Genomic DNA, 19,174 nt, shown 5'->3' with positions numbered 1-19,174 from the left:
AGATAATTTTATCCTACTACCCTTTATATGCGTAGGGCATGCACATTAAACATACACTTAAGGATTAATTTGAATCAAACTAAATTTAAATAACTCTCTTTAAAACTCAACTTAAGTTGATGTACAATGTCAAAAAGTAATTGACAAAAAAAATAATGTTTTAAGTAGTGTGATCAATATTGACAAAACATATATAAACGATATTATTAGAATGTAAACTGAACTGGAACATAGATTTTAGCCTTGAATCCATCCCTAGTGTGCTTCTCATATATAGCTTTGTAACAAGCCTAAAATTCAAACCTAATTGAGGTAGTTTTATTAAGTGTGCTTGCTATTATTGATGTCGTTTAACTTTTTTGTAGTATAGGGCATTATAATTTTTGTATGTGGACATGATAATTACACCAAAATAAGATATCTGCTAATCACATTGTCATCATCAAGAACACATGTTTATATATTTATCTTATCTTCTTGTGTAAATCATATTGATATTTTCTTCTCCTATTCATCCTCTGCTGAAATTAAATGGACTGTCTCTAGACTCTAGCTCTAGCTCTAATTTAACTATATATAAAAATTAATAAAATTATGTATATATATTTTTAATATATAATTTAGATATATATATGATGTGTTTTTATATGATTAGATGATATTAAATTAAAGATAAAATAACATTTAATTACATGATGATATATTATCTGTATATCTAATTTATATATAAAATAAATATGTATGCATAATATTATTATAAAAATAGTACCTAACTTAGAATTATAATTTATCAGAAAGAATTATTAATGCTTATTGAGGCTTTAATCATAGATAGATGCACTTCAATTATCCCATTTCACAGTATTTAAATTCTTGTATAATCAATGATATTCTGAAATTAAAAAAAAAAAAATTCAGAAGGCTTCATGATAAATTAGAAAGCCATACAAAAGGGTTCCACATAGAATAATTCTGAATACATTTTTTGGAAAAAATTTAGGGTAAAAAATCTTGAAAGATCAGGGCAAGTGAGCATATCAAGCAAAAGCCAAGACAAGCGGGCTTCAAAATCTGCCTCTATGTTCGGAACCCAATGGAAAATTGACACGTATTACACATGAGCCAATCACACAATTCAATCTGTTAGGTCCGACACGTCAATACTGTTACCACGAAAACAAGTACGTCTCTAGGGATCGACCCACTATACGTGGCAACCAGTTGGTAGGAAGATACGAGGTTGATCAGAAAGAAGATTGAGATTTATTAGAGTAAGAACAAAGTAGTGGGTCAAAGATTTAATTCTGACGGTTTGATTCATATTGGACGGCTTGTCTTTGGAGCTTTACGAATTTTGGGCTCACACCTCCACATTTCTAGATCTAGACTAATACGTAATATATAATTGTGACATAAAAAACAAAGCAGGCCTTGATTTAATCCAAACCAAATTAAATAAAACTTATCTTAAAATTGATTTGAATTTAAAAGTCAATTAAAAATTGATTTAAAAATTAATAAATTAAAACTCAAACTTGATTAAATAAAAATTTGATTCAAATCAACTCAAACTCAAATATTCAAATTGGTTAGAGCCCAGTTGTTTTGACTTAGAATGCGTATCCATAAAACCACTAATTTGCATTGGGACTATGATGAAGGAATCAGATTTTACCATAAAAAACTCGAGGATGATTTGTTGAATACATAGAGCAGCCTTGAGTGAAGGTTTGACAGGCACATGGCTGCATATTACATAAACGTCTAATGTTATATCTGTCTCTGCTGTCTCTCTTCTAAACCAACCTCTATATAATCCCTCCCAAAACCACTCATTGTATCCTGGATGCTTCAGCAGCTGTAGATCAGATCTCTGTATGCAAATTTCTTTCTGCATGAAAAGTGGCATATAACCTAGCTGCATGCAAATGACTTGAAGCAATGAAATTGAAACTTGATATAGATACCTGCCATGACTGGTGTTGAACAAGTATTGACAACACGGATATGTCACTTCCACTGGGGCCATCTGATTGAAGGTTCTGATCCCTTCTTCACCTTTGAAGGATCGGAATTCTCATTATAGTCATGCCACACCATCTCCATCTGGCAGGGAGTACAAAACGGAACATATGGCAATTAAATAAAAACACAAAACCTAACCTAGTTCAGCATGGTATTGGGCTGAGAGAAAAGAACATAACTGAGAAGATCAGGGCTATAAACTGGAACTATTCATGTTTTTATTTTGCATGTCAAATGTGAGAACCATGCCAAATATCATGAGGACAAACTCCTTCCTAAATCACATATCTGTCCAAAAAATAGGGTAAAAATAGATTCTACATTTAGCTAAACACACATGGTCTTGAAAATGTGGTCCTGATCATGTGCATGCATATGGCTTAAATGTGGTCTAAAGCACAATATTTAGAGCTAGGGAGAGATACAACACAACGTGGAAACGTGAATGACAAATTATATGGTCGTTAAAACATACCTCTCCAACAATCACTGTGTCTCCCTCTTTTACACCAAGCTTCATAAGGGATTTGTACACGCCACAAGCCTCCAAAACATGTTGGAATCTCTTCTCAGAATCTATATATCTGTTTCCACAGAAAAGAAAAAGGCACTTAATCCCAGATGGGAAAAATTCATGCATGATGAATTTGAAGCATATTCTCGAGATGTAGAGCTTGGTGGAAGTAAAAACATTAGTAGGAGCTGCATTTGCTACTTTTCAACAGATATGGCCTTTGTATAAAAAATGCATCCAATAGTCAGAGAAATATATCTCTTTTGTTTCAACTGAAATCTCATAAAAATAAAATGCTTAGAATTTTATCATGCAAATGCATATTCTTGATTGGTGAATTTAGGGGATAAAAAAAAAAAACATAAATGTTTATCCTGAGTAATATGCTAGATATGTCTTATGTTTGTGGGGGGAATTAAAAATTTCAAATTATTGTAAAAAATAGGAAGTCTTAGGTGGGATGATATTAGAGTATGTGTATTTTATATGCCCAAAAAAATATATGACAACTGAAGAAGTTCAAACAAAGAAACAAAAAAATGACAATAGGATTTGAATTGGGTCCACATTTTCCAAATACACAAACAACTACTTAATTGGAAATTAAAAATATGAAATTATCTCAGATTACAAAAAGAAAAAGTTAGCTGCAAGGGCTTTGATTTATCCATCCACATTCATAATAAGGGCACCGTGAAAAATGAGGATAGGAGAGACAGCTGAACACAATACAACAATGTAATGAGGAAATTCGGTAAAATAACAATAGCAGTGATCATATGAGTATATATTACCGCCAATTTGTCATCTGAACAAAACGTTGCAAGCCAGATCCAACTACATGCCAAGTATTGGAACTACTATCATGAGAGATCTCAAATTCATTGATAGCAGCTCTTCTCTGCTTATGTACCATATCAGCTACATGGTTCAAGTTTACTGGACCTATACAATCAAAAATGTAACTAGTCAACACTATACAAGCAGCATATTATAAGGATTAAACTATTTGGAATAAACATAGACTTAGGCAGACAATACAAAATAAACAACATAAAAAATTAAAAAAAAAAAAAGCCTTAAAAATTAAACAATAATTTTAACCTTCAAAGTCTTTATTGGCTTGTTTACTGTTCCTTAAAAGTTCATAAGCTGCACAAATTACTTCATGGGTGCCCTCCCTTTTCACTGCACTCATGCAGAAAGGTTCAATCCCACGAGCATGTAACCTTTCCTTAAACAAAGACCATTTTTCATATGCTTCCGGAATGTCCATTTTGTTATAGGCAACCACGTAAGGTTTTTCAGCAAGTTCAGGACTAAACAATTCTAGCTCAAGACGAACTGCATCAAACTCAAATTCTGGTTGTTCTCCTGAGCCATCAATAACATGAACCTAGGATTCCAAAGAGACAGACATTGTATTAGTTACAATTAGATAACTGGAAAGAAATATAAATAAATGACTAGAGTGACAGAGAGCTATGGCAATAAGAACTAGCAATTATATTGTCATAACAAGCATGCTAGGTTGGTTGTGGAATTTTCCATCTTCTACAATTTGATTGATTCCAAGTATGCAACAATTCAATAATATAAAGCTAAATTAGAGGTATCTGTTGCTATGACAAAGATTCTATACCAGGGCAGAACACCTCTCAGTGTGCCGTAAAAACTCGTGACCTAGACCAAAACCCCGGTGGGCTCCTTCTAGTAAACCAGGCAGATCTGCCACTACCACGGTAGAATCATAATCAAAAGAAACAACACCAAGATTGGGAAGCAAAGTGGTAAAAGGGTAATTTGCTATTGTTGGCTGAGCAGCACTTATTACACTCAAGAGTGTGCTTTTCCCAGCATTTGGCGCACCTACTATTCCGACATCTGCCACCAGCTTCAGTTCCAACTCCAACCACCTGATCAAGAATACCATTATCCCCAATGTCCATATGAATAATGGGCCATGCAAAGATGTAAACTGCTCTGCTATAACTTGGTGTTGAATGGAGAAGGAGGCCAGTTGATAAGAACCTCCTCCAACTACCCCAAACTACTAAAAGACCAAAAGGGGAGAAATTGAAATTCACTCATCCTTACTATTTGTGACACCTGACAAAAGTCAACCATCTAATCTCAAAATTTGCAAGTACATATTAGAAAAACATAAAGTATCTGCTTAGCTTCTCAATACAAGTACCCAAATAACTTGTTGAACCCTTATTAAGATAAAGTTCTTTCGGCACACAAATCACAAAAGATGCTCAAAATTCTCATTTCTCCCTAAATATCAACTCAAACTAATTTTAAAAGCAATTTGAGGCAAAAAAAATAAGCATCTCTACCCGAAATAAAAAAATATGCACACACACCGCCTTATTGACAATCACAACAAGCGTAAGTAAATGCTGCAATTCCAAAGGATATAAAATGTTGGAAGAACTCACATTTCGGGACCTTCTTCCCCGTTCTCTGCAATTCTGGGCTCCTTATTCATCCCAGACTTAAACGAAGCATTTCCTCTGCCACCTCTACCACCAGGCAACAACAAAGCCTTTTGTCCAGGTTGCAATAACTCCAATAACACCTCTGACTTTCCAGCCTCTCTAATAACCGTCCCAGGGGCCACTTTAATCACCACGTCCTGACCCTTTGCTCCGAACTGCATCCGCCCTTGCCCATGGCACCCTCTACCGGCCCGAAAATGCACGCTGTTACGAAACGGTAATAAAGAATTCACCGAATCATCAACCTCAAAGTATACGTTCCCGCCTCTCCCTCCGTCGCCACCCGAAGGCCCACCCATAGGCACATACTTCTCGCGACGAAATGCAACGACACCGTTTCCACCATCCCCTGCCTTTACATAAATCTTCGCTCGGTCAAAGCATCGCATAACGGCAGGAACTCCCTTCTCTTTCACATCCAATTCGCCTTCGTAATATCCATTCTCATCATCAACATATACCACTTTGCCACTGTCTTCGTATTTGCTGTCGTATTCTTCATCGTCACTATCGTATTGCCCGGTTCCTTCGAATATATCGAGTCTTCTGTAATTCATCCCGAAGCTATTATTCAACTCCTCCTCTTCTTCTTCTTCGTCTTCTTCATCTTCGCTTAGGAGATTTTCAATTTCAGTTTCAGAATCATTCTCAATATTGAGCTTGGCTACATCAAAATCTGAGAGCTTGATTTCTTCTGAAATTTCAACAGAAAAGTCGTCTTTTGGCGGGAGGCGCGTGTAAGTGGTGGCTTGACCGCCAGGCAGTGGCTGCGGAAGGGCTTTGAAAGAATTGCTTCGTAATTTGAGCTTATTGTTATGCTTTTTCTGTGGAAGATTTTTCGCACGTTTTGGTTCATTCCGAGTTCTCGAGCGAGATACGACTTGAATCGGAGATACGAAGCTTGCCGAAAGCGAAGCCATTCGATTTGTGAGAAGCGGCACAGTGCACCAATTGGATAATGCAATTAAGAAATGCTACTACGGTGTCGTTTGGTTCAGGTTTATTGTTGTCACCCTACACGGTATCGTTTTGATTTTCGCAATGAAATGATTTATTTTATTTGAAAACGGGCCGAGTCTAGTTGGATTGGACCTGCAAAATTGGAACAATCAGTTCCATCTGAGATCCTGCCAAAATTATTTAACCCTAAAATTTGTAAAACTTTAAAACTCAAATGAACGATATCATGTGCATACAATTTCAATATATATAATATATTATTATATAATTAAATATTATTTTAATTTTAATTTTAATTTATAATCATTTAATCATATAATCACATATCATATATATACTTGTTTATATACTTAAAAATATATATACATAGTTTTATTGAATATAAAATCTTTTCTCAATTCTTTTCCTTTTTTACCCTTATTTTCATCACCAAATAACACAAAACCCAAACTTGGGGTACAAATGAGTTGAACCAAATTGAGTAATACAAGGATTGAGCTTAGATCAATTACATATATATATATATATATATAAAGTTATAGCTTGAGTTTGACTTTATCAAGTTGATAGAGTTTCGATCGAGATTAAGTTTAAGATAAAAACCACTAACTTGAGTTTAACCAAGAAATTACATTTTAACATCTTAATTTTATACACACACACACATATATGTATATATAAACTTTATAATTTAAATATTAAATAATGGTCTCATATATTCAAATTATAAATTAAGAGTTGAAGGACGTAAATGTAAGAATTAAAACCTTAAGAGTTTGAGTTTATTATATTTTATTTAAATAGAGTTGTGGAACTCACCAAATTAACATCAAATCTGGACTCGATTTGCACTAAACTTAAACTCAAATAGTTTGCAATAACCCTACACCAAACCATACAAAATGCTAATTTCACTTTTAATAATTATAATTAATTATGATAAACAAGAGCACTAATCATTATTATAAAAAAAGAAGGTCTTTGCGATTATCATTGTTAGAGTCATGGCTTCATAATTAGTGGACTAATAATAGCATTTTGAAAAGATAATAACCTGAAGCATGTGCCATCCAAGTTATTTTTCTAAGTTAATCATGCCCTCAATCAGATTCTCAAAGGGTTAATAATTGCATTAGTGGATGATAAAAGATTACGTCAATTATTACATGACTTTATGTAACATAAGATTGAATAATATTTTTTTTATGGTGAAATCATAGCCAACCAGAACAAGCTTAATGTTCAATTATAATATAGTTCATAAAAAGAGTTAAGCCTGATAGTATATGTTATAAAAAAATTTAGCTCAAACTTAATTCAAAATCGACATTTTATCAATATGAATGCATCAAAATTTATCTTACAAGTGATTTTTTTTTTTTTACTATATTATTTGTTAATCGAATGAATAAACTTTGATCACACACTGACCTTTATAGATTCAAATTAAGTTTAAATCCACTCTTACCCAATATAATTATAATATTCATGAAAGAGAGGGGCTTCTTTGAGAAAAGTGCAGATCCTCTTATTCGATGCTAGACATATGCATTAATATTGTCTCATTATGGTTAGATAAAGAAAAAGACTTTTAATCTATCTATGAAAGAGATTGGTAATAATGTTAAAAATATGAGTGTCAAATAGTTGAAGCCATTTCATTTCTCTAGACACTTTGTAAGCCTAGTGAATTCCATTTCAATCTTGTTCTATTAGTAGAATTTCATGTTTCATAGGTTTTCCAAAAGAGATAACTTGTGGGTATGTTTTGTTGCATCAATCTTTTGTTTTTATTACCTGGCTTGCTTATTTTTACAGGTAGACTTTTTACGTTGAAATGGATAGATGAATGGACATGATCCTGAAATGACGAAAAGAAAGGTGGTTTCTCAGTAGAGTAAGCTGCCTGAAATCTTTCTGGACCCGCCATTGAAATCGTCTGGTGGGTCCATTGGGGAACAAGGAATCTTGATGGGGCTTGCAGAAAGAACATGAGTTGTAAGTTTGAATGTGTCTAGCTTAATTCATTAACTTTCTTAATGGAATTGATAGTCTTTCTTCTGCTTGCTTGTGGGATTTTCAGGGAAAAGACCACACATGTGAAGAGCAATCAAGACCAAATCTTTCTACTGAATTTGCTTGTCTCTTGAAACTCAGAAGATCTGTATGGGGTCTGCTTGTTTCTGTTCATTATTTAATCCCTTTACAGGAACCCATTAACTCTTACAAAATGATATTTATAATCAAATTGTTGCTGGTGTTTTTATGCTTAAGCTTGGCTCAAACACAGGCACCATGTAAATGTGGCTTCATTTTGAAGTAAATAGCTCACTTCCTAGAGTTATTGTTGCAGTTCCCTCGCCCATTACTGTTGTTAGTGCCATTTCTTTCTCATGAATCCGTTGAAGCTCAAACATGACCTTTTCCATTCTGGGTCTTTTTCTTCCAGGAGAGCTCATGCATTGAAGAGTCAACCTGATCAAGTCCCTCATTCCATCCGTTGTGAAAGTTCCCACCAGTCGGCCGTCCACAAAATCATTTAAACTCAATCTTGATCGGACCTTGGCAAGATACAGAAATCAGCATTAATGAGGTTCATGTTTATTGGCTGCTAAAAAAGACTTGGGGACAAGACTGGAGCCCCCTTTAATGTTGCAAATCTTAATAACTTTAAGAAATAGAAACCTTGGACTAAAGTTTCAGAGAAATAAAGAAATCATATTTTACTTACCCATTCAATTATGGCTTCATAAGATCCTAAGGAGGCTATATGAGAAGCCTCATGTCCGGTTACAAGCTCAGAAAGAAACACCCCAAAGCTGTAAACGTCACTCGTTTCCATGAAGGCTCCTGGTTCTTCTAGCCTAAGCATTGGTGTTTTACATGATGAATGATTAAATAGGAGGGAAAGGTACTTAATTTACAGCTAAAACTAAATAGAGAATCAGAAGGAATCAATTTACTCTGGATCTCTGAAAACATTGACATCAGTCATGTGGGATGGAGCTGCTTCTTGTATTTTTTCTAGTAGTGTTGAGACTCCAGCATCAGCAACTTTAGCAATGAAGTTCTCATCAACCAATACATTCGCCATTTTAAAGTTCTTGTGCAGCAAGGGAGGTCTTAGACTATGCAAATGGCATAAACCTGCAAAAATTCAAATACTATGATTCGAATTCTTCCCAGTTCTTGATAACTTTTTCATTGCCTTTACCTTTAGCAGCCCCCAGAGCTATGCATAACCTCTGTTTGAACTCCAGTTTAGTAGATGACTCTCGACCAGTATCTGTCAAAGTTTGAAAGAAAAATTCTTGTAACATTTCAAACATAAATAATCATATGAAACAGAATTTTACAAGTGAACCATACCATATAAATGATTGCACATGTTGCCATTTGGTAAATATTCAAATACCAACATTTGAGATCCACCCTCCTGACAATAACCGAGAAGAGTAACCAAATTCCGGTGCCGAATCTCTGACAAGTAATTAACCTGTCTACTCCAAAGAACTCATTAATCTCTAATTGAGTTTTAAAAGATATTTTGTAATATGTTAAAATTTAACCATACCTCTCTAACAAATTCTTGTCGAGGAGGACCAGGGCGCCTTTTGATGGCAACCACAGTGTCACGAAGCAAGCCCTTATATATTGGCCCGAAGCTTCCATGGCCAATGAGACTACTTTCACTGAAGTGCCTGGTGGCTTGCCCCAACTCTGCCATTGTGAAATGCGTTGCTCCATCAGGTCCAAATTGAGGCTGGTCTCTGGCTGAACTGGGTCCTGCCTCTCTATTCCACTCAACTGTATGTTGGAAAGTTAACAAATGAACACACATTGTGAGATGAGCGGCTAAAAGAAGCTTCTTTCTCTTTGCACACAGAAGATTTATCACTTACCAAATGCAGATGGATCTGAGGAGCCCGTCTCTGAATTCTTGTTTGAAGAATTTTTAGACTGTGACTTGCAGAACCACACAAGTCCGACGAATATTGCCATTAAAACAAGTGCTCCTGTAGCACCTCCAACTATAGTTGCAATCGATTTCGACATAAGGTTTCAAGAACTTGATCATTGAACCTGTGATAAATTCATCAGTGGCTTATCATCAGCTTAGAGGAATAAATATAACTCAAAATAGAATTGCATCAAAGAGGGGATTTTCAGATTTAGGAGCTCAACATTCCAATACCTATGCCTCTAAACTACAGTCGAAGAAGATATTTTTTAGTGAAATTTCTCTTGTTCACATTAATATGCGAACAACACGCTGCTGCCATTTCAGTACTACTTCTCTAGTGCCCACATGTACTGAGAGACACAAAGCTTGCGGATCTTAAGAATCCACATGGAATCAGATATTTGGCAGTAATGTTGAATATTCAGCTGAAATCGGAAACAACAACTCAGTAGACAACTCATTTGTCTTTCTGAGTACCCCACTTGGCTGTCCTATGTTTATCATCTTATCAAAATGTCACTTATAGAAAGCCCCCATCTTAGAAGAACATCTTATCGTCCTCAAAAAATCCAAGCCACTCCCTTTCTATAAATTGCTGATCAATGGAGATATGGGCAATGAAAGAAGCTAGGTCTACCGGTAGTAGATGCAGAAGAGTAGATGTTATAATAAAATTGTTTAAATTTTTGAGAAGGCAGAAATATGAAGGTATTATTCATAGGAGAAGGTAAAAGAGAGAGATGAGAAAGTATAGAGTCTCTCACGGTGATATCACTGGACAATTGGGACACAATGTGGAATCTGTCAATCTGGAAATCTAAGGCCCTGTGGACAGTTTTGTGGTTGTTACCAACTGTAAATGTAAGATGTTTTTACTAAATAGATGTGGACAAGCCTGAAAGTGACTTCAAAAGGAGAGGAAGTGGAGAAGACATAATTATTGAAGGGGGATCAAAAGAAAAAAGTAGTTGTCAGTCCATCAATTTCAAGTGTCTTCCTGAATTCGCTCAATCTTTCTTTTTGCTCCTTTCTTGTCATCTGATCTGGAAAGAAGAGAGGCATAGCCAATTTTGTATATAGATGGAGATGGAACTGCTACTCGATGGGGTCATGACAGCTGAGCTAAAACAGGACATTGACGGAGAAACAGGTACTCAGTTTCCATGGCTAGATAGATGTTATTGCTTGAGACTTAATTTTGGAAATGAGAGTTATTGGAATGTCCTCTCTCTCTTTGCCTGTTTTTGTGTACACAATTTGTTTCTTATGATGCAATCAACAAAGAGTGGGGAAGCCTACTGAGCTGTAATGAAATGTAAGTCTCTCTTATTTATTTTTGTTTGAGTTCCTGAATTTGTACTTTTCTGGGTTTGTCTAAAAGGCAAATGAGGATCCGTGGTCCAAAGGGTAGCTTGAGTGAGGACCGAAGTGAATCTGGTTCAAGTAAGGTTACTAACTTGGTCTTTCTTTTGCTTGTATAATCTCATTCTTACTGCACCAAAACTAAAATAACATCTATATGCAAATAAATCTGTTCTGTTGCAAACCAGAACGTCTTCTGAAATAGTATAAAAATTTCTCCCAGTCAAACAGCATTCCATAACCATTGTCCTCTCTTGTCTTCTATTTGTTCTTTTCTTCTGCAAGGGGGACCATCTAGGTATTTATGGTTAAATTATCAGGGACACATATCAAAAAAATTGTGCCCATGTTAAGATCTGCCTTTGTGGTCCTTCAAATTGTATAAACCCTAGATACAATAGATCCTTTTGGCTGTGACTGTCCTCCTGTTTTTTCTGCAGAATTGTAAAGTAAAATGTCAGGATGGTTAACTATGAACAGCACATTGTTTACACTCTTGTTCATGGTAAGAATCCACAGTATTTAAAATCAGAAGTCCATTCTTACGGTTCTTGGAAGCTTTAATCTGTCTATTGCTATGTTTTCTTCTATTTATATAATCACAAATAAAACTATGCATACTCACTTTTTTTTACATCAAATTTTATCAAATATAATTTTGTATAATTTATCTCTATAATAATATTTTATTTTGATATTAAAAATTATTTAAACCAATCACACTCTAATTAAATTGTTTTTCTGGGTAAATACTGTTTAAACTTTTTTGCAATCACTTAAATAATAATTATATTTATTGATTAAAAAAAAGAAAAAAATAATGGGTATTTATGAATATGAGAATAAAATCACTTTTTTTGGCAATTATTAAATCAAATTTGGAAAAGAGTTGATGGCTCAAATGCTGTAGATGATCAACCCACATGATGTGTATCTGTTACTACTTGGACAAGAAAAAGCTACAAGTAAAAAGCCCCAAAACGCAATGTAAATTCGGATACCTGAAACAAAACAACAAAAGACTCCAAAGTGAAAATTAGTATAAAGTTGTAGATGCATTAGTGGTTGAACTGACAATGGCCCAAATGGTAAAGCATCTTTCCAGTTGAAAGATCATAACAAACGTGCATAAAACAAGGGTTAATTAATAAGCATAAAGACATTGGTTGAAGAAAGAAAGGTTGGTGATTAAATTATTATGTCCCACCCAAGGTTTGATGAAATACAATCACACCCCTAATTTTTTAAAAATTAAAATTTCATCTATTATCCACTTCAATTAAAGAATTCAAATTGGTTTTCCTTGAAAAGCATGTTTTGTCTTTTTATTGGAATTATAAAGTTGTCATTAATATTTAATATAAATATCAAATTACTAATTTAAAAACTTATTTCTTAAACAGTTAAAAATATAATAAAATTTTCAAACTTATTTAAAACTTCCCAAAACCCTCCTAAAAAATATTAAAAATTTTCATTTATCTTCCAAGCAAATATCAATTTGAAATGAAAAATATATAAAATTTATATAAAATGACTTTCTTGCATTTATATTAAATAAAATTCATCAACAAAAATAGATAATAAATAAAAAATATGCAATTTTTTTAAACTTTTAAATGTGTGACGAACTTTATATGGGAAATAGTCTTTTGACCTTTTAAAATTGATGTAAAATTATGTACGTAGGAAATTGAGCTGGAGTCCACTGGATTGGACAAATAACTTGAAAAAAAAAAAAAAGGGTTGTTTCCTGGGGGAACAGGAAGGTCCTTGCCTGTAAAAACTTCCATGAATTTATGTTATATTGCAGGATTAGACCTCACTCTAAAATAGGAAATCACTATTTGTTTTCTTATGTTCCCACTTGTCTGTTTATCCCTTTTTCTGCTATTGTTTTTGTAATAGCTGCAAAAATTTGTCAAATTGCTTGCCCTTGGATGAACCCACAATCCACTGCATCTTATCTCATTTCAATGGCAAAGCCACTTGACCCACCTACAATCTTGCGAAAGGGAAATGACGGAAAGTAATGCCTTTTTTTTTATTTTATATATAATTAGGTTTGGATTTTGATACGAGTGACGCTTGAAAATGACCTAATTTAGAGTTAAAATTGCGTTAAACTACCTGTGAGTTGCCTATAGTTCAATTTGTCTTAAACCTGACTTAGCTTAATTATTATAAAATGAAATATTAATTATTTTTAAAATATTAAAAAAATGAAATTACATCCCTAAATTAAAATCTTATCCACTTAGTTTTGAATATAAAATAAATTATAAATATATAAATTATAAATATATAAATTATAAAATTTAAATACATTTTTTAAAATTAAAGAGTTTAAATTAATTTTTAATTGAGTCTGAATTGAGCTTGAGTCAATTATTCCTATATTGGGCTCAAACTGAGACTTTACTATTTTGACAAACTTGAGTTTGAACTCAATTTAAGATTTACCTGAATCCAGTTTGAGATTGGTTCAAGAACAACAAATCGAGTTTTAAACTGAATTAAAAATAATTTAATGTTAAATTCGATTTAAGTTAACTTAAACTTCAATGTTTAGTTAACTTAAGCTCAATTTATTTTATAAAGACAAATTCAATACTTGTCTTAAATTTAACTCATTCAACGTGAGCTCAAATTCGAGTTTGAGCAACTCTAATAAAATCTAGCCCCCAAATATTATCAGGTGGACTGTAAATATAAAAAGTTTAAGCCTCACAAAACAGATGTAATAATGCAGGGGAGTCTTAAGTAATATACAAAAACATAAGAGCCAGAAAATAATTCTTATGGACTGAAGTGATATTTTAGAATTCGGAAATAACTTTACCAAAACATTTTTTCAGAAATGGCTACAAAATTATGAACTAAGAACAGATCAAATAATATTTTGAATTTTTTTTTCACTCGGTTGTGCCCAACCATAGCGAGGGTTTAAATTCAATTTCTCGTGTTCTTTTTTATTTAACTTTGTTGGAACGTCGAACTTGTTAGAGGTTACTGACGACTCAGATCAGTGACTCGGACCGGCGATGTACAGTGGGTCCAGCGATGGCGAGAGCCACGAGGCTGCGCAAAGGAAGATCCCGCCTGCTTCGTCCATGCCTTGGGTCCGTAATCTGCGCCGGTTCATTGGATCTGGAGCTGGACTCGGATCCGAAGCACTAATGGGTCATTATCTATCCCTACTTAATTTGCGTTTTAATTCGTATTTTTATTAATTTTTATTTATTTGATTTTTTATTTGGAAATTGTTCTTGATTATAGATTGCCGTTACATCTTGTGACAAAAAATATAATTAGTTCATTAGGTTTTTTCTTTTGTTTTGCTTAATTTGATTTTATTGCTATTAAAGTGAATTAAGTTGGAAAGTTATTTGGTGGATTTGTAGCTACTTTTGGACTAATGTGCTTAATGAGTCATTTATTTTTTATTGCTGACATTGTGAGGGAAAAAAGAAGAGTATAAGATTAGCGATTTGGGTTATTTTGTGGATGAGAAAATGAATTTTGTGATTTTAATGAGCCTAATGCACCTGGTTTGCTGAAGTGATTTGTTTTATTTAGAGAAACAAAAATGAGGAGTTTATTAAAGAAAGTGCGAGAATGCACATTTGCTATTATTGTTATTGTGGAAATACTAGTTTATCATATACATGCAGGTGGAGTATGCATTTCTTGGAACGATATACACTTTTTTTCCTTTTGTTGTCTGCAATGTAAACCGGTTCTTTTGTTTGCACCTTTGTAGAGCTTGAGACAAAGAGAATATTGCTTGATATATTTAGAGAGAAACAACAAAAAAGTGCTGAAGCTGGTACAATACCTAGTTTTTACAAGAAGGCAAGTGCAAGAATTGTTTGCTTTAGTACTTTACTTTGAATGATTTGATATATTAGCACACATTTTATATGATATCCAATTTCACCAAAAAAATAACTTTTAGAAACCTACATCAATGTTAAGTTTTATTATCTTTTAAATTTTCATTCCCTACTTTTCTTTTATTATGCTCTGATATTCCTTTGCTCTTCCTATATACTGTTGTTTCAGAAACCTGAAGAAGGATCGATCAGTCACAGGGTCCAAAGACTGGCAAAGTACCGATTCTTAAAGGTACACTTCTTTTCTTCTGGATTTCGTGTTTGGCCTACTTCTTGTTATAGTACTGAGAACTTAAACAACTAGTGGTTTGCTAAGTGAATCTTTTCACTTATATTGGCAGAAACAATCAGATCTTTTGCTAAACGCTGATGATCTTGATGCAATGTGGGTTTGCTTGAGGGAAAACTGTGTGATTGATGATGCCACTGGTGCAGAAAAGGTTGTTATATTTCTCATTTTATCTGCTTTCTCACTATGTTAAGACATTATCCATGACTAAGCTTTTTATATATGTTATTTGCAATGATTTTCTTGATAAGAGATGAATTTTAATCTTACAATGATGCTAAACTTTCCTGAGTTGTTGTATTGCAGATGAATTATGAAGATTTTTGCCACATTGCCTCTGTATGTACTGAGCAAATAGGCCCTAAGTGTCGGCGCTTTTTCAGCCCATCAAATTTTATGAAGTTCGAGAAAGATGAGTCTGGAAGAATTGCCATTTTGCCATTTTATCTTTATGTGATGCGTACGGTGGGTATTTCTTGGAATATAATTTGTGCAAATATCATTTTTGGTTTCTTGAATCATTAAAATGATATTATGACATATTTTATTCAGTTTCACCTCTCTGCATGCTGTCATGGTATGCCAATATTCATTCTCACATATTTACAAAATCTAATGAAGCATAAATCCATGTGATATTAAAATGTTAAACATTGTAATATAATTTTTCCCCTTTGGGGATGATTCAATCTATAACTTTCACTCACCTGATTGGGGAGTAGAGGTTGGATTATCTCATTTTTTTTTTTTTATGAAGTGCCTTTGCCCTTTGCTCATGTTGGTTGACTGTCTTTGCTCTTTTCTGTTTATTCAAAAGAAAGAGGACTTGTGTTTATAGCTGTCTTAAGTTGAGGAGTCAGGTTTAAGGGTTTTTCAATGTTGATGGAAATTCCATTGATTGTGTCAATGAAGTTTTGTTTGGTTCCTTTTGTAAATGGTTGGTTGAAGCAGCATGTTCAACTTCTGAATCTTTTTTCCTCGTCCCCGTTCCCATATGGTGACTAGGAAATGTTTACTTTTTCTTTCAAGTTTGAATATTTTTTACTTTTTTTTTTAAATTTTGATTAATGTGGCTTCAATGTTCATGACTGTTGCTCCCTGTGTATTTTGTTCAGGTTTCACTTACACAGGCTAGAATTGATATGAGTGAGCTTGATGAAGATTCTGATGGTTTCCTTCAACCTCATGTATGAGCTTTTGGATTTCTAAACCTTGAAAGTGGGGATAAACCCTCTTTCTTCTGATTTTTGATGTCTATCTGTTTTGATTACCTTTTAAGTCTATAGTTGTTTCTGTTTCTTTGCAGGAAATGGAGGCCTATATACGAGGTCTGATTCCTAGTCTGGCACAGCTACGGGATATGCCTGCAAGCTTTGTTCAAATGTATTGTCGGATAGCAGCACACAAGTTCTTCTTCTTCTGTGATCCTCATAGACGAGGTTTGCATGACCTAGGTTTTACTTACAACAGAATGCATATGGCTGTAAAGCAGTAATATATGAAAAAAAATCTGGTGTATATATATATTTTTCAAATTGTTTTTTGCTTGGATCTTTATTATTGATTTGGTTCTACAAAAATTTTTGACAATTGGTTTTTGTTATAGGAAAGGCCTGCATAAAGAAAGTTTTACTCAGTAACTGTCTCCAGGAACTAATGGAACTCCACCAGGTAAATTGTTTTTTTTTTAAATATGTTACAATCTGTTTTCAAGGATTCCTTTGTTATACATTGAAGACTATTTACTAGTTTCCCTTTGTTATTGTTAATTTATATTGGTTTTCTATTCTTTGTATCTTATTAAAAGTGGCATTGCTGTAAATCGTAGAATGCATTTTTTACTCCTCTTTTGGCTGATAATAATGATATGTTTAATACAATTGACAGCCTCAGTTTGATTTTTTGCCTTTTATTCTTAATAGGAAAGTGAGGAAGAAGTCACTGATACAGAACAAGCTGAAAATTGGTTTTCTTTGACATCTGCACAGCGCATATGTGGTGAGTACATGTTCTATGATTTCCCTTGTTCTTCATATGTATTAGTTTTGCAATGTACATCAATAGTGGTAGTTTAGTACTTAGTTATATGCAGCTACTTTGTCATTTGTGGTTTTGGTCTTTCTAGAAGTTGTAAAGCTCATGGAAAATATTATGATGCTCTTAAGGAGCTTAGCTTACAACTGAGTCTATATTGTTCATTTAATTAACTTGGTCCTAATTCTATCCATAGACATGTATCTTTCCCTTGATAAAGATATGAATGGAACATTGAGCAAGCAGAATCTTCGAGAATATGCAGATGGGACACTGACAGAAATATTCATTGAAAGAGGTACCAATGCTATTCTTATGTTTCTTGAAAATAAACTGTAAATTTTTGTAGTTGATTCATGTGCTTGTTAATCTACTTTGAGGTCATCAATAAAGTACCAAGGAGAGGTTCTCATGTGTTCTTCTTTGTACTTGTGCTACCCACAGTATTTGATGAACATGTCCGTCGTGGAAAAAGTAGTGGAGTAAATTCTAGGGAGATGGATTTTGAAAGTTTCCTTGACTTTGTCTTGGCCCTAGAAAACAAAGACACTCCAGAAGGGCTAACATACTTGTTTCGCTGTCTTGATCTGCAAGGACGTGGGTACCTTACAACAGCTGATATACACACCCTTTTCAGGTTAACACTCTTCTGCATTATTATTGAATTGTGAGCTTGAATTCTCTTGTTTTATTTGGTTGCTGAAAGCAAATTTTGGGGAATTTAATGTTTCTTGAGCAGCATAGCAATTGTAAGCTATGTACGGAAGTAAAGAAGGGGAACATCCAAAAGCTGAGATGTCGCCTGATACAATCTTCCAACAAAAAAACTCTGTAGTTTCCTGCTTGTAGGGCTTAAGCAAGTTCTGCGAGTCTCATTTCTCCAGAGACACAAACTCAGAAACCCATTGAGATCTGCTGTTCTCATGGTTTTCATGCTTTAATGATATTTTTTAAATTTAGCCTTATATATGTTCTGTCCGCTGAAACCGGTTATTTTCACTTGTGTGTAAAACAGAGATGTGCACCAGAAATGGATTGAGGGTGGAAACTATGAATTATGTATTGAGGATGTAAGGGATGAGATCTGGGATATGGTTAAACCTGCTGACCCATTAAAGATTACACTGGCCGATCTGCTAGGCTGTAAACAAGGTGGGACAGTAGCCAGCATGCTCATAGATGTGCGTGGTTTTTGGGCCCATGACAACAGAGAAAATCTTCTCCAAGAAGACGAAGAACCAGAAGAAGAATGAAAATTGTGTGTGTGATCTAAAGGCTGAGCTTGCACTAACAAGAATGGTGGCTGATGTTGATTTATTGTTTTGATTCGTTGCTGAATCTTGTAATGAACACGTAGTATGTGTATTTATATGTTATCGAGATGTAGAAGGTGATAGGAATTGTTTGATGTATTTTGGATTTTGTATGTTTGACCACGGGATTGTTGTTGGTATTACTGATTATGATTGGGCATAAAGCACATGGGATTTTTGTGATAAGGCATGCCATAACAGGGAAGAGTAAGTTGTAGCCACATTGACAGGGGTCTTTGAAGTATTAACAAATATAGAAAACCTTCAATAACATAGGGCGACACCCCTTTACTTTATTATTTATCATCTCGTT

At 34.0% G+C, this 19,174-nt stretch overlaps 3 protein-coding genes and 1 non-coding gene across 5 annotated transcripts; 2 read left to right on the top strand and 2 right to left on the bottom strand.

Moving 5' to 3' along the window:
* Window positions 1-1,656: 1,656 nt before the first annotated feature.
* On the bottom strand, window positions 1,657-5,997 carry LOC123221604 (GTP-binding protein OBGC, chloroplastic). Of its 2 annotated transcripts, none has more exons than XM_044644457.1 (7): window positions 4,984-5,997; window positions 4,182-4,455; window positions 3,644-3,935; window positions 3,334-3,484; window positions 2,501-2,609; window positions 1,968-2,106; window positions 1,657-1,873 (listed from the first exon to the last, which is right to left on the bottom strand). In XM_044644457.1, the coding sequence occupies exons 1-6, from the start codon at window positions 5,961-5,963 to the stop codon at window positions 2,011-2,013; spliced, it is 1,902 nt and encodes a 633-aa protein (XP_044500392.1). In that variant the 5' UTR covers window positions 5,964-5,997; the 3' UTR covers window positions 1,657-1,873; window positions 1,968-2,010. The 2 variants fall into 2 exon arrangements, with proteins under 2 accessions (XP_044500392.1, XP_044500391.1); XM_044644456.1 differs by having other exon boundaries at window positions 1,657-1,891; window positions 4,984-5,996.
* Window positions 5,998-8,103: 2,106 nt separating this feature from the next.
* On the bottom strand, window positions 8,104-10,714 carry LOC123220447 (probable serine/threonine-protein kinase PBL15). Its single transcript, XM_044642666.1, has 8 exons — window positions 10,199-10,714; window positions 9,906-10,086; window positions 9,578-9,810; window positions 9,373-9,499; window positions 9,218-9,289; window positions 8,967-9,150; window positions 8,735-8,867; window positions 8,104-8,564 (listed from the first exon to the last, which is right to left on the bottom strand). The coding sequence occupies exons 2-8, from the start codon at window positions 10,057-10,059 to the stop codon at window positions 8,313-8,315; spliced, it is 1,155 nt and encodes a 384-aa protein (XP_044498601.1). The 5' UTR covers window positions 10,060-10,086; window positions 10,199-10,714; the 3' UTR covers window positions 8,104-8,312.
* A 3,466-nt stretch (window positions 10,715-14,180) lies between these two features.
* Window positions 14,181-19,047, top strand: LOC123221923 (probable serine/threonine-protein phosphatase 2A regulatory subunit B'' subunit TON2). The gene is made up of 12 exons (XM_044644903.1): window positions 14,181-14,512; window positions 15,093-15,184; window positions 15,395-15,457; window positions 15,567-15,665; window positions 15,821-15,979; window positions 16,630-16,701; window positions 16,821-16,953; window positions 17,121-17,185; window positions 17,437-17,512; window positions 17,745-17,846; window positions 17,993-18,185; window positions 18,564-19,047. Exons 1-12 carry the CDS (start codon window positions 14,374-14,376, stop codon window positions 18,799-18,801), a joined length of 1,431 nt encoding a protein of 476 aa, XP_044500838.1. The 5' UTR covers window positions 14,181-14,373; the 3' UTR covers window positions 18,802-19,047.
* Window positions 18,323-18,440, top strand: LOC123222246. The gene has a single exon (XR_006503569.1). It is a non-coding gene; the product is annotated as a small nucleolar RNA snoR104 (small nucleolar RNA).
* Window positions 19,048-19,174: the final 127 nt, after the last annotated feature.

This window comes from Mangifera indica, chromosome 7 (genome assembly GCF_011075055.1).
Source record: "Mangifera indica cultivar Alphonso chromosome 7, CATAS_Mindica_2.1, whole genome shotgun sequence".
NCBI classification, from domain to species: Eukaryota; Viridiplantae; Streptophyta; class Magnoliopsida; order Sapindales; family Anacardiaceae; genus Mangifera; species Mangifera indica.
This window is presented reverse-complemented; position numbering and strand designations above follow the sequence as displayed.